The 14321-nt window shown below is 52.3% G+C and overlaps 1 protein-coding gene across 1 annotated transcript in view; it reads left to right on the top strand.

Moving 5' to 3' along the window:
- The window catches only part of PCNX3 (pecanex 3), a 47797-nt gene that overhangs the window by 14372 nt on the left and 19104 nt on the right, over window positions 1-14321 (top strand). The window contains exons 8-21 of the mRNA XM_081841685.1: window positions 67-236; window positions 4766-4862; window positions 6154-6289; window positions 7281-7441; window positions 8056-8209; window positions 8380-8412; window positions 9130-9301; window positions 9409-9519; window positions 10135-10226; window positions 10540-10649; window positions 11096-11201; window positions 12127-12219; window positions 13028-13178; window positions 13607-13754. Of these exons, the coding sequence (XP_081697811.1) occupies window positions 67-236; window positions 4766-4862; window positions 6154-6289; window positions 7281-7441; window positions 8056-8209; window positions 8380-8412; window positions 9130-9301; window positions 9409-9519; window positions 10135-10226; window positions 10540-10649; window positions 11096-11201; window positions 12127-12219; window positions 13028-13178; window positions 13607-13754 (1734 nt within the window). The remainder of the gene's footprint in view (window positions 1-66; window positions 237-4765; window positions 4863-6153; window positions 6290-7280; window positions 7442-8055; window positions 8210-8379; window positions 8413-9129; window positions 9302-9408; window positions 9520-10134; window positions 10227-10539; window positions 10650-11095; window positions 11202-12126; window positions 12220-13027; window positions 13179-13606; window positions 13755-14321) is intronic.

The following is a 14321-nucleotide window of genomic DNA, read 5'->3' as shown; positions in this document are numbered from 1 at the left end:
CCCCTTTTTCAGTTGGTGGGTTTTTTTAATATTATCTTGCCTCTTCTCACCTGCCTCTCCCCGCAGTTTACAGGACCTGCAGCGAGGCCGGGCCTCTTCGCACTCTCGTGCGCTCACCCTCCCCTCCGCCCTGCAGTTCGCCAGCTCCCTCCTGCTGCCGCGAGGGGCCATACACGAAGCCTGCAACTTCGACGACACGTCTGAAGGTGCCGTGCACTACTTCTACGACGAGAGCGGTGAGCGAGGGGCGGGCGGGGGGAACACCGCATGGGGAAAGGGGGGCAGAGCCGGAGGAGGTGCTTGAACAGGGGGCCTCTCCTGAGCCTCCCGTTGTTTTATTCTGCATTTTAAATTACTGGTGTTCGGGTTCAAAGGTTTGTGTTGTCATACTTTGTAAGCCGCTCAGAAGCAGCCTTTGAAAACTGCTTAGAAGCGGCTGTGGCTTTTTTTGTGGCAGTTCCCTGTTTGGGGGATGCTGTCAGGGATTGGACTGAAGAAGAATGGTGGGGGCGGCCCCCCCTTCTCCTGAAGCTTCCCGAGCACTGGAGGACAGTATAGATTCAGAACAGTGGTTTGCAGAGGGGCATAGTTCAGAGGCTGCAGAGGGCAGAAGCTGGGAAATAATTGGAAGATGAACAGCGGGAAGAAGAACAAGCACCAGGGGAGATACAGCTGACTGACTCAGTCCTTGGAAAGCATTGCTGACCCCCCCACTCCCAGAACCAGGTGTGCATTACGGGTAGTAGAGCAGAGAGCTCAGATAATAGTAATTATTATTATTATTATTATTATTATTATTATTATTATTATTATTTATTTGTACCCTGCCCATCTGGCTGGGTTTCCCCAGCCACTCTGGGCGGCTTCTAACAAAGATGAAAAATACACTAAAATGTCACATATTAAAAACTTCCCTGAACAGGGCTGCCTTCAGATGTTTTCTGAATGTCAGGTAGTTGTTTATCGCTTTGACATCTGATGGGAGGGTGTTCCACAGGGCGGGCGCCACTACCGAGAAGGCCCTCTGCCTGGTTCCCTGTAACTTGGCCTCTCACAGTGAGGGAACCGCCAGAAGGCCCTCGGAGCTGGACCTCAGTGTCCGGGCAGAACGATGGGGGAGGAGGCGCTCCTTCAGATATACTGGACCGAGGCCGTTTAGGGCTTTAAAGGTCAGCACCAACACTTTGAATTGTGCTCAGAAACGTAGTGGGAGCCAATGGAGGTCTTTCAGGACTGGTGTTATATGTTCTCGGCGGCCGCTCCCAGTCACCAGTCTAGCTGCCGCATTCTGGATTAGTTGTAGTTTCCGGGTCACCTTCAAAGGTAGCCCCACGTAAAGCGCATTGCAGTAGTCCAAGCGGGAGATAACCAGAGCATGTACCACTCTGGCGAGACAGTCTGCAGGCAGATAGGGTCTCAGCCTGCGTAGCAGATGGAGCTGGTAAACAGCTGCCCTGGATACAGATTTGACCTGTGCCTCCATGGACAGCTGTGAGTCCAAAATGACTCTCAGGCTGCGCACCTGGTCCTTCAGGGGCACAGTTACCCCATTCAGGACCAGGGAATCCTCCACACCTGCCCGCCTCCTGTCCCCCCCAAACAGTACTTCTGTCTTGTCAGGATTCAACCTCAATCTTTTAGCCGCCATCCATCCTCCAACCACCTCCAGACACTCACACATGACCTTCACCGCCTTCACTGGTTCTGATTTAAAAGAGAGGTAGAGCTGGGTATCATCCGCATACTGATGAACACCCATCCCTCAGAGACAGAAATCTCAGATTAGCCGGCGTAGGCGTGACATAGAATAGGTACAGCGTAGGGGGGTGGGACTGTACTTGGAGCAATGCCATCATGGCATAGATCAGTGTTTCCCAACCGGTGTTCCGCGGCACACTAGTGTGCCGCGAGACGTTGCCTGGTGTGCCGTGGGAGGGCACACTCATTGAAAGCAAACAAGCATTATGGCGGCGGCGGCAGCAGCGGCAGCAACGACGGCAGAGGCAGCGCTTAGGCCCGGCCCACATCGCCTCGGCTCACAGGCTCCGGGCGCCGACGCCGCCCCCTCCTCCCGCCGCCAGGACGCGCGATTGGGTGGCGGGCGCTGGGCAGGCGGTGCTCCGCTGGCCCGGCTGAGGAGCGAGCGCAGGCGGAGAGGGGCGGTCGGGGCGCCGCTGCGCCTTCCCGGGACGCCCAGTCCATGCGCGGCGGGAGGCAGCTCCACTGGAGCCACTTACCTCGGAGGAAACGGGCACGGGGAGCAGGGCAGTTGGAGGAGGGCTAGGCCTCGACCCTGCGGCGGGGCAGGGTTAGGCGCGCCTCAGGCCGGCATCCGTCGGGGTTTCGCCCGCCCAGCTTGGGCCTGGGACCCGGCTGCAAGAAGTGCACCGCCAGCATTTAAAAATCGCCCCGGGACAGCGGAGGACTTCTCCGCTGTCCCGGGGCGATTTAAAAGCCCCCGGGAAGGCAGGCAGGGGGGACAAAGACTTTTGCCCCCCGCCCGCCTTCAGAAGAGGTCCAGGACCTCTTCTGAAGGCTGGCGGGGGGTGAAAGTCTTTGCTCCCCCCTGCCTGCCTTCCCGGGAGAGCGGAGAAACGCAGCGTGTTTCTCCGCTGTCCCGGACAGCTTTTGAAGGCAGGCAGAGGGGAGCAAAGACTTTCGCCCCCCGCCCGCCTTCAGAAGAGGTCCAGGGCCTCTTCTGAAGGCGGGCGGGGGGCAAAGGTCTTTGCTCCCCCGTGCCTGCCTTCCCGGGAGAGCGGAAAGTCTTTGCTCCCCCCCTTCAAAAGCCGTCCGGGACAGAGGAGAAACGTGCTGCGTTTCTACGCTCTCCCGGGAAGGCAGGCAGGGGGGAGCAAAGACTTTTGCCCCCCGCCAGCCTTCAGAAGAGGTCCAGGACCTCTTCTGAATGCGGGCGGGGGGCGAAAGTCTTTGCTCCCCTCTGCCTGCCTTCAAAAGCTGTCCGGGACAGCGGAGAAACACGCTGCGTTTCTCCGCTCTCCCGGGAAGGCAGGCAGGGGGGAGCAAAGACTTTCACCCCCCGCCAGCCTTCAGAAGAGGTCCTGGACCTCTTCTGAAGGCGGGCGGGGGAACAAAAGTCTTTGCTCCCCCCGCCTGCCTTCAAAAGCCGTCCAGGATAGCGGGAAGCGCTTCCCTGCTATCCCGGACTGCTTTTAAAATGCTGGCGGTGGGGAGCAAAGCCTTTCGGCCCCCGCCGGCCTTCCTGGACCTCTTCTGAAGGCCGGAGGGGGGGGAAGGCTTTGCTCCCCACCGCCAGCATTTAAAAGAGGTCCCCGGAGATTTCCCTATAGGCTTTCTTCTTGCGAAGCAAGCCCATAGGGAAATTCATCTTGCGAAGTGCCTCAAAAAACGGAAAACCCTTTCGTCTTGCGGGTTTTCAGTCTTGCGAGGCATTCGTCTTGCGGGGCACCACTGTATATATAGTCAATATAGGCACAGAGTTAATTTTTTAAACATTTTCTAATGGTGGTGTGCCTCGAGATTTTTTTCATGAAACAAGTGTGCCTTTGCCCAAAAAAGGTTGGGAAACACTGGCATAGATACTACATTCCTTTGTCTCTCTCTGTGAATACTGAATAAATTACGTGGTAAGGCCTCTTCGTGTTTTCTACATTTTTGGCTGCCACCGGGGGAGGGATAGGATTCCCTGAGCCTTGACAGATGCCCTCCTAGGAGAGGTGCACCTGCGTTCCTCATCAGGGACTTTCAGGAGGAATTTGAAATTGTTCCTGTTTACACCGAGACCACTGTTTTCAGACAGTTTTTACTGTAATTTTTAAAGAAAATTTTAAATTAATGGTAACTGTTTATAGAATGTTTTTTAGAAATCTTTTGTTATTGATATGTTTGCTACCCTGCAATAAGAAAGGTGAAATACTACTACTACTACTATAATTATTATTATTAGTAGTAGTAGTATAAAATTTAAATAATAATAGTAATTGCTTCGAGGTTGTTCACCAGTGTTTTGTGGACAGGACTAGGTTCCCTTCACCTCAGGAGGATTTTATTCAATCATGCCTTGGATCCCGAATGCCCTGGAACTCAGATGTTTTGGCTCCTGAACACCGCAAATCTGGAAGTGAGTGTCCCGGTTTGTGAATGTTCTTTTGGAACCTGAACATCCGACAGGGCTTCTGCGGCTTCTCATTGGCTACAGGACCTTCCTGCAGCCAATCAGAAGCTGTGATTTGGTTTTCAAACGTTTTGGAAGTTGAATGGACTTCCGGAATGGATTCCGTTCGACTTCCAAGGTACGACTGTATGTATTTATTTCTTTGTGGTATGTACAACTCACCTGTTGTCCAAAGGTCCAAGGTTGTGGTTACACATATCTTATTGAAAACAATATACTGTATCGGCTGAAACCGAAACACAGAGGCCATCATAAAATCTCAGTAAGAACGACTGCACAGCAGTGAGAACCAGAATAAAAACGCATTCACCAGGTAAAGAGGTGTATCTTCACCTGCCAACACGGTTGAAGCATGACACACCTCAGAGGGGAAGTTGTTATGAAGATACGGAGCCACCACCAAGAAGGCCCTGCTCATGCACATTGCTGGGTGATAGGATTACAAGCAGGGCCTCCCCTTAAATATAAAGGCAGGATGATAAAGGAGGTGGTGTATGCCAGAATGTACCTTGGCTCCACTCCCTGAATAAGTGGACGCCCTCATTTCTCTCTGCATTTGCATGTAGACGATCCCAGCTTCAGTATTCCTATCCTTTCCCCCTTTCTCTCCAGGGGTCCGGCGCTCATACACTTTCGGACTAGCCGGGGGCGGCTACGAGAATCCTGTGGCACAGCAAGTCAGTGCAGAGCACGGAACCAACAGTGGCTGGTGAGGCCTCCTGTGTCCTAAACTTGAGCGGCTGATGTTGCATGCGGATGTGGACTTTCTGGAAAGCTTTGAAAGTTGCCGGGGGGGGAGGGGGAGAGAGATTCTGGAAAAGTTTCCCATGGCCCTAAATTCATGGCTAAGTTAGCATATTTATAATGAAGTAATCACTTGTAATAAACATTAGTAAACAAATATCTTCTTCTCGTAATAATCATTAGTAAACAAATCTTTTCTTCAAAGAAAGATACACTGCAATCCTATGCCCACTTAACTGCAAGGAAGTCCCACTGAACTCAATGAAGCTTACATCTCAGTAGCCATTTATGATTGCGCTTTTGGGTGGTTTGAACATTGCTGTATTCAAGGCTTTCCTGGAACATTGGATTTTTTTTGAAATATTTGTAAATCTTTTAAAGATGTGATAGCTCAGTAGCATATATTTCCCTCATTCGACATACCGTCAGGGTAAACCTGTTGAAATCAATAGACATTAGGGGACACTCAATCATTATCTAGATCAGGGTTTCCCAAACATGGAGCTGCATAGATAAATGGCTGGACTCTGTATCAGGCTGCCTCCTGTGTTCCTTGTCTATTGGTTTTAGGCCAGGCAGGAGCCATAGCTCAGTGGAAGGTGCATCATTTGCATGCAGAAGGCCCCAGCCCCAATTCCTGGTGGGGCCAGTTAGGACTGGGAGAGCTCCCTGGAGCCCTGATGACAGTCAGTGCAAGACAGCACTGAGCTAGACCGACAAATGGCCTGGCTCAGTTTCAGGCATCTTCCTGCCTTCTTCCTGTGTTAGTGCGTCAGATTGTGACTGGGGAGACCCAGGTTTGAATCCCCCGCTCAGCCATGAAACCCAGTGGGTGATCTCAGTCCAGTCACCAGATCTTAGCCTAACCCACTCATGGGGTTGTTGTGAGGATACAGTAGGTGATGGCAAGAACCAGGGAGCTACTAGCAGGACTGTAAACTTAATAAAGAAATAGCTTGAATTGGTATCATGCGTTGGTTATCTGAAAGTAACTGATGGTGAAAGTGTGGGGAATCTGTGGTCCTTAAGATGTTGCCGGACTCCGACTCCCATCAGCCTCCAGCCAGCATGGCCGGTGGTCAGGATTGATGGGACTTGTAGTCCAGCAACATCTGGAGGCCTGCAGCTTCCCTATTCCTGATGTAAGCAAACTCCCACTTATAGGACCTGTTGGTTGCCCTGGGATACATGCCTCCCATCATCAGCCTCTCTCAGATGATCGCTGCTCCATCACACTTCTCTGTTTGCTTTGGCAGGGACAGGCATTCGCACTCCTCCAGCTTCAACTCTGCAGAGGTGCCGGAAGGGACGCCTGCCCTTACGCTGCTGCAGCCACGTCCCGTGGTTCTTCAGGGCATGCAAGTGCGCCGGGTGCCACTGGAAATCCCTGAGGTGAGGCCCTGGGACCCATGTGGCAACACTGAAATCGCTTGGGCTTCCTCGGAAAGAGCCCTGGTTGGGTTGCATCACTTTGTAATTTTGTAAGGCGCCTCAAATTACAGACAGAAGAGGTATCAGCTGGGTCTGTTTGCACTTTTAAGCTCTCCTCCTTGTTTGAGTGATAAGACCTGCTTGACATGCCAGCTCTGGAAGACTAGGGGTGCTTCCCTGAGATCTTGCAGGAACACAGATTGCCCTGCGAGATCTCATGAGATCATCTGAGAGCTGTTGCACACAGCAGGCCTTCCCTGCTAAGCAAGGCAGAGAGCTTAAAAGCTCTTTCTGTGCTGGGTAACTCCAAGGGAATTGGACACAAAAGAGCTTTGCATCTCTCTGCCTTGCTTGGATGTAACTTGTGCAATTTCAACCAACTGCCTTCAACCACATGTGGTTGGAACTGGGTGAATTACATGTGTGTAAAATGCAGCCATACTCTATTTGATCTTCCAAGTCCTAGTCCAACACTCTGACCACTGCACCACACTGGCTTCCTAGAGTACTGCTGCTATGGGGCAGCTCTATAAATTAAGTAGGTAAATAAATATGGGGAAAGCAAAATGTCACCTAGAGAAGGATCTGAAAAAGTTTACTTGAAGTTTGTTTAATTCTGGATTGATAGATTGTAAACCAATTTTTCTTCCTTTAAAATACAAAGTGGTATAGAACTGAAATTAATAATAATAATATACTCCCCCAGTTTATTGCAATTGTAAAAAATGGGCTTAGCAGAATTCGATTTTTCGGGGACAAAAACTGAAGGAGGCAGGGGCAGAGAGATTGAAAAGTAAGAGAGAATTGAGAAAGGGGGCATTATTTGTGGGTTCAGCTTTTAGTTTCTGGCCAGGAGGCGAAGTCTCTTTCCTTTTAAACGGTTTTGGGGGTAATGGGATGGGTCCTGAGTGGAGTAGCAGAACCAACCCAGTTAATTGGCTGTTTTCTGCAGTTCGACCTTCTGGACCAGGAATCGCTGCACGAATCCCAGGAGAACACGCTGATGATTGAGGACAAATGCCACCCGCGCCAATACTACAAGTTCTGGGTGCTGCCTGGACGCTGGATGCGAGTGCGCTACGACCGTCTGGCCTTGCTGGCTCTGCTGGACCGGTGAGTGACACAACCAGCTGCTCGTCTGGCCAGGATCCAGGCAGTCCTGTCTCCCCAGTGATGCCTCTTCCAGCGAAAGGTGCCTCTGGGCATATGCCAGCCATAAAGGTGCAAGATGAGGCTGGCAAAGTCTCGCAGGTAACTGCTGAATGGACGACTGGCACCTCCTTGGTTACAGGCCGTCCAGATCTTTGGGTTTCTGAAGCCTCTTTGGAAAGCTGTAGCCCAAATGGTCGCATCTGCCAGGCAGTCACAAGTTAACAGATTTGCTCATGAGCCCTTGGGTGGATTTGGACAATACTTTTGAGAAAAATAGCAGAACCCTTCTGAAAACAACCCCCCTGCCTGTTTCTGATCTCCGCCCTGTCCCTGGAATGCCGCTTAAGTGTGCTTAAAGGTGAAAATTGGGCTTTCCGATTCAACATAAGGAAGCAGATCTTAGTTACGCATTTTTCTAATGACCAGCTGGGATGGAACAGTTCAAGGAGAAGTCCCTGCTGCCTCAGGATGATGGGAGCAGCCCCAGCCTTCCTTCTCTTCCCTCCTCTGCTGCCTATTGCTGCCAGGTGGCAGTGGATGGTCAGTGATGCTCCGTTCTTCCTCCGCCCCTCCAGGAACCGGCGAGTGGCAGAGAACGTGTTTGTGGTGGTGCTGGTGAGCCTGGTAGCTTTCCTTGGATACCTCCTCCTCCTCCAGGGCTTCTTCCGGGACATTTGGGTGTTTCAGTTCTGCGTGGTCATCGCCAGCTGCCAATACTCTCTGCTGAAGGTGAGTCTGTGGAGCCCTGTCTGCGGCTGAGCATGTAGCTTTTCCATTCAATGAGTGTGTTTTCAGTACTGCTCCCCTCCTCCCCCGGTTGTCCTGAGGGTGCATTTTCTCTGCAAGGAGACCTGATGTATCTAACCTCCCACCCCCTTTCCTGCCATCTTTTTTTTCAGAGTGTCCAACCTGATGCTGCTTCGCCGATGCATGTGAGTATCAAACTGCTGGAAATTTGAGCAGGCTTAAGAGTGTGTGTGCGCGCACACAAGGATAGCAGATACGGCTTTGGTTGGTTAAGGATGCTTCCCTTGGATGCACTTTCGTGCATGTTGTGTGGAATCAGTTTATTAGTGGGCCTCATGCACCCGAGAGCTGGGAGCGGGAGGACAGGGCAGGAAGTACCATCTGCTAGGGGGTGGGCAATGGGGCAAACATGGCCTGTGTTCCATCCTTGTTCCACCAGGGTTTCCAGACTGAGCCACAAGGTAGTTTTCTCCCTGAAACCATGCCCACCGGTCAATCAGCTGACGCCATCTCATTGGGTGGCTAATGCCACCTGATAGGCTGGGCATTGGAATGGACCTTTAAAGCCCTAAATGGCTTTTTCCCTGTATACCCTAAGGAGCATCTCCATCCCAGTCATGCAGTCTGGACACTGAGGTCCAGCTCCAAGGGCCTTCTGGCAGTTCCCTCATCCAGCATGCGAATGAAGAATGGGAGGGGCCTGATAAGGATCTGGCCTGTGGAGCCAGCCCCCTGCTCTCCGCTGCCTTCTGCTGCGTGCATGAAAGATGGCCTTGGAAGGCAGACATGAAGCAGTCCCTCCCCAGGGACCTCACAGCCTTGTGCTAGTTGCTGTCCCTAAGAGGAAGCATCCCTGGTCCCTGCTCTCAAGGGGGCTTTTCTGCTTTTCCTTCCTCCGGCAGGGGCACAACTGGATCATTGCCTACAGCCGCCCCGTTTACTTCTGCGTGGCGTGCCTCTTGATTTGGTTTCTGGACCTCTGCGCCCACGCCGTGCCCCTCCCACCCGTCTCCTTCTACGACCTCACCCTCTTCTCCGCTGGCTTCTTCTACTGCGCCCGAGACGTGGCGATCGGTGAGTGGCTGGCAGGATGGCCCATGGCTGGCGAGAGAATCCCTGGGCGGCTCATGGGGTCATTTGAATGTCCGTGGCTTGATTCCGTTTTTTCTTTTCTCACCCAGTTTTCACCCTCTGCTTCCCGGCCATCTTCCTCTTCGGACTCCTCCCCCAAGTCAATACTTGCTTCATGTACCTTCTGGAGCAAGTGGACATGAACATCTTTGGTGGAACAGGTGCAGAGAGAAGAGGGGAAGGGTGAATCGGGAGGGGCTGGGATGGGTGGGGCTGAGGGGGTCTCGGGGTTCTGCTGGAGGTACAGAGCACATTCCTCCGTCCTCCCCGGTTCGCGTGAAAAAAGGGCAATGCATTGCTGAGCTGAACATCCGTAGTGGAGCTGGGTATGGGCTGCAGCACTTCAAACTGTGGGTCCAAGGTGGGACCCCCATAGTGCAGGCTGCAAAAGGGTTTCAGTCTTGTTTTAAACCTACCTGTTGCTTTTGTGCTTTTAACTGTTTATAATTATTGTGTGTAAATCGCTTTGAGACAGTGGTTTAGAAGGCAATTGATACATTAATTGTAATAATGCAGTCATACCGTGGAAGTCAAACGGAATCCGTTCGACTTCCAAAACGTTCAGAAACCAAATTGCGACTTCTGACTGGCTTCAGGAAGCCACGTCGAACCTTTGGGTTCCAAAAGAATGTTCTCAAACCGGAACACTCACTTCCGGGTCTGCGGCATTCGGGAGCCAAAATGTCCGAGTTCCAGGGTGTTCGGGATCCAAGTTACAACTGTAATAATGATAATTTATGGTGCTGCCTTCTCTTTCTCTCTCTCCCCACCCACAGCTGCCACCAGTCCCCTCACCGCCCTTGTTGCTCTCCTGCGCAGCCTCCTCGTGGCTGCCCTTCTGTACGGTTTCTGCCTTGGGGCCATCAAGGTACCTGACCTTTGTGGGGAGCGAACGGGCCAAACTTGCCTTTGGGGAATGGGCCGGGGCTGGGTGTTGGCATTGAGCTCCAGGGCAGGTTCAGGTGGTTTGCTTTGTGGTCACACTGCAACCTTTTGGTCTGAAGCAACAGTGCCATCAGATCAGGTCTAGGTTGGGGGGGTCCGCTTTTGGCTGCCTGCTAGGGCTGTGTATTGCTAGGCTGCCTGCTAGGGCTTTGGGTTTCAGGCGGGGGCTTTGAGGGTATTGCAGTTTCTCTGAGCTCGATTGGTTTAGTTTCTCTCCTCTTTGCTCTCTCTCCCAGACTCCGTGGGGTGACCAGCACGTGCCCGTCCTCTTCTCCGTCTTCTGTGGCCTCCTCATGGCACTCTCGTATCACCTGAGCCGCCAGAGCAGTGACCCAACTGTGCTCTGGTCTGTATCCCATGCGGGATGGATGGGGAGTGCAGCCTGCAGCAGCAGAGAGCGAGGAGGGAGTTGGGACTCCTGAGTGGCAGGGAGACAACTGGGGGGGGGGGGAGAGCAGGGTTTGCAATCAATAGATGCTGGGAGGTGGAAGGACGAGAAAGGGGAGGATTGCTTGAGACAGTGGAGCAGATTCCTATGGGAGGTGGTGGACTCTCCTTTCTTGGAGGTTTTGAAGCAGAGGTTGGGTGGCCGTCTGTTATGTGCGATCTAGTTGAGATTCCTGCGTTTGCAGGGGTTTGGACTAGATGACCCTCGGGGTCCCCTTCCAACTCTACAGTTCTGCGATTCTATGACTCCCCCAGCCAGCTTGACGTGGGGAGAGGCATGAGCCTGCTGGGGATTTCCTAACCCTAGTTCTTCTCTTCCCTGTTTGTCTCCCCCGGACGGGACAGGTCTTTGATACGAAGCAAGCTTTTCCCTGAATTTGAAAACCGCAATGTAGAGAGCCCCCCACTTGGAATCAAGGATCCGCTGCCTGAGAAACTACGCGGCTCCCTGGTGAGTAAGGAGGCTTGAGGAATCTGTGGGTGGGTGTTGAAAAGCTCACTCATCTGAGGCACAGCCCCCAAATTCATTTGCAAATTGGGCATAGTCTGCACTGAGCCAGGCAGCGGGAGGAGAGCTGCCTTTTTAATTTTTATTTTCTGTGCAACTTCCCAGGGAAGGGTAGCACGCCATCACCCCAAGGAGCATTTCCATCCACATTTTAAAGCGGCGGTGCTTCTTCGCTTCTCCAACCGGCTATGAGCTGTGTAAAATTTAAAAAGTAGGGCGAGTGGGGAAGATGGAATACAACCTGTAAACCACCTTTCATGTGGATTAAATAAAAAAGACCTGTGCTTGCAAAGGGGCTATCTCTTGGTCATGTGCAAAATTGAAGTGGTTTGAGTTCAGGCTGCTCTGTCCATCCCTGCTGGTGAGGTGGGTGGGGCAGCCTGGAAAAGGAAAAAGAAGGGGGTCTGCCCTATGCAGTTTTACATCTTCACTGATAAATGGTGTCCTAGCAACGGGCCGTCCCAGAGTGGTCCATCAGCATAAAACAGGGCTGTCCAACAGGTTGACTGCTATCTACTCTACTCTTAGATTGACCAGACTGGTGTCCGTGGTAGATCATGGGATCCTCCCCCCCCCCAAAAAAAAAGCTCAACAACTTTGGTAGATCACTGCCATTTATTTTATAGTGGGAGTAGATCTCAGTCTCTTGAAAGTTGGACATGCCTGGCTTAAAATATCGGCATAGTAGTGATCATCCATAAGAGAAAGTTGTGATGGGCTTTTTGAAGAAAAGGGAGCCCCAGGAGGGTGTGGGGCTCAGGTGTCTGGGTCTCAGATGCAAGCCAGCCGGTCACCTCTAAAGCAAAGGGCGATGTGCACAGAGAAAGTCCCAGCTTCTCACTTCCTCTTCCTCCTCGCCCCAACGCAGCGGGAGATCCTTCACTCAGACCTGGTCATGTGCCTCGTCATCGCTGTCCTGACATTTGCCATCAGCGCCAGCACCGTCTTCATCGCTCTTGAGGTACCCATGGGAAGAAAGGCGTGGCGTTGGTGGGTGTGGGAGACAGAGGCTCCAAAGGAGCTTGGGTGCTGCTTTGCGCAGGGAGTGTCAGCAGTTGCCAAGGAGGTGCCCAGCGCTCCAGAGCCAAAAACTTGAGATCTGTGGGGTCCGGTGATGTCACAGATTTGCCGATGTCTGTGGATTGGACCCAGCGGCAGTAATGGGGGTGGTGGGGGTGTTACTAGAGGTAGAAGGAAGGAAGGCAATCAATCGTAGATTCATAGAATTGGAAGGGACCCTGGCAATAATCTAGCCCAACCGCCTGCAATGCAGGAATATGCAGCTGTCCCATACAGGGATTGAACCTGCAGCCTTGGTGTTATCAGCACAGCACTCTAACCGACTGAGCTATCCAGGGGGTAGCTGTGAAGGCCTAGAAAAAGAATTGGGTTAGGGGATCGGGTGACAATCCCCCCCCCCACAGAATTTTAAAGAGAAAATTGTAAACCTCCTGTGAACCATGTGTGAAGGGACCATCAGGGTCATCTAGATTAAGAGTCTCATGCTACATTGACTAAGCTATTTTCTGCCCAGCTTGTTGGCACCAGTGTCCCCCTGCCGCCCACCCCCCTGGCAGTCCAACAGTTCTTTGAGCCGCTCACTTAGATAACCCTTGGCAGGTAGGCATTACTTAGTCTAGTAAGCCCATACACATAGAAGAAAAACAGTGAGTGAGCTGGTGCTCTGGGCTAACAAGCTTAACAGCAACCCTTTATGTGCCTGCAGTGTGCTTTATTGCATTGCCCGCCTCTTGTTCTGCCCTTCCCAGTCTGTTCTAGGTTACGTGCTCTACGCTTTGGCCGGCCTGGTGGGCTTCGTCACTCACTACCTGCTGCCCCAGCTGCGGAAGCAGCTGCCCTGGTTCTGCCTCTCGCAGCCGGTGCTGAAACCGCGCGAGTACAGCCAGTTCGAAGTGCGCAGTAAGTACCCCGGGTACACGTACATGGGCAGGCGTCTCTAAACATGATGTTCCTCTGAGCTCTTGAGCAGGGAGAGGCTGCCTTTGGAGGGCTCATTGCTCTCGGCTCAGCCCTGGGATGGTGCAGGCATGGGATGATGCCTTTGTGCACCTGGACTTCTTATGGCACAAAGCAGAGCTTCTAGGTAGGCTTGAGACACAGTGCAGCAAGGCTTGAGCCCCCAGGGGAGCACTGTGGCTCAGTGGTGCTGCATGCGAAGCAGGTTCAATCCCTGCCATTTCTTGGTAAGGCTGGGAGAGACACCCCTGCCTCTAACCCTGGAGAGCTGCTGCCGGTCAGTGAAGACAGTCCTCAGCTAGATGAGCCAAGCAGGTGATTGAGCATCGTCTTATGTTCCTGTGTGCCTTCCTCCACTCAACATCTTCCAGGTGCTGCCCAGCTGATGTGGTTTGAGAAGCTCTACGCCTGGCTACAGTGTGTGGAGAAATACTTCATCTACCCAGCTGTGGTGCTCAACGCTCTCACCATCGATGCCCACTTGGTCAGCACTCCACGGCAGGACAAGTTCTGCATCTAGTAAGTCCCACTTCCACGCTGGGCTGCAACTTCATTGTACAGTGGGAGGGGCTGCTGTGGTGGGCTTTCCCTCCCTCCCTCCTCTCCTTCTCTCTGTCACCTTCTGCACTTCAGGGTAGAAAGCTGTCCTAAGGGTTCTCTAGTGCCAAAAATGTTTGCACCAGGAAAACATGACTCCCTAAGACTACATTTGCACCGTATATATTCGAAACTGTATGATACCAGCTTCAACAGTCATGGCTTCCCCCAAAGAATTCTGGGAGCTGTAGTTTGTTACAGGTGCAAAGAGCTGTTAGGAGACTCCTTATTCTCCTTATGGAGCTGCAATTCCCAGACTTCCCCGTGAAGAGAGATAAATTGTTTAAGCACTCTTGAGAATTGTATTTCTGTGCGGGGAATATAGTGGTCTCCTAACAATCTTTGGCACCCTCCCGGGATTTTGGATGGGGGGAACCATGACTGCTTAAAGCGGTATCATAGCCTTTAAAAGTATTTTGTGAACGTGGTCTTTTCCCACCTGGTGCCTTTCAGGGGTTTTGAACCACAATTCCGATCAGCATGCTAGCT

The sequence above is a fragment of the Podarcis erhardii genome, assembly GCF_964252035.2.
Source record: "Podarcis erhardii genome assembly, chromosome: 15".
Classification (NCBI taxonomy): domain Eukaryota; kingdom Metazoa; phylum Chordata; class Lepidosauria; order Squamata; family Lacertidae; genus Podarcis; species Podarcis erhardii.
Note: the sequence above shows the minus strand (reverse complement) of the source record. Positions and strands in the feature narration are given on the sequence as shown.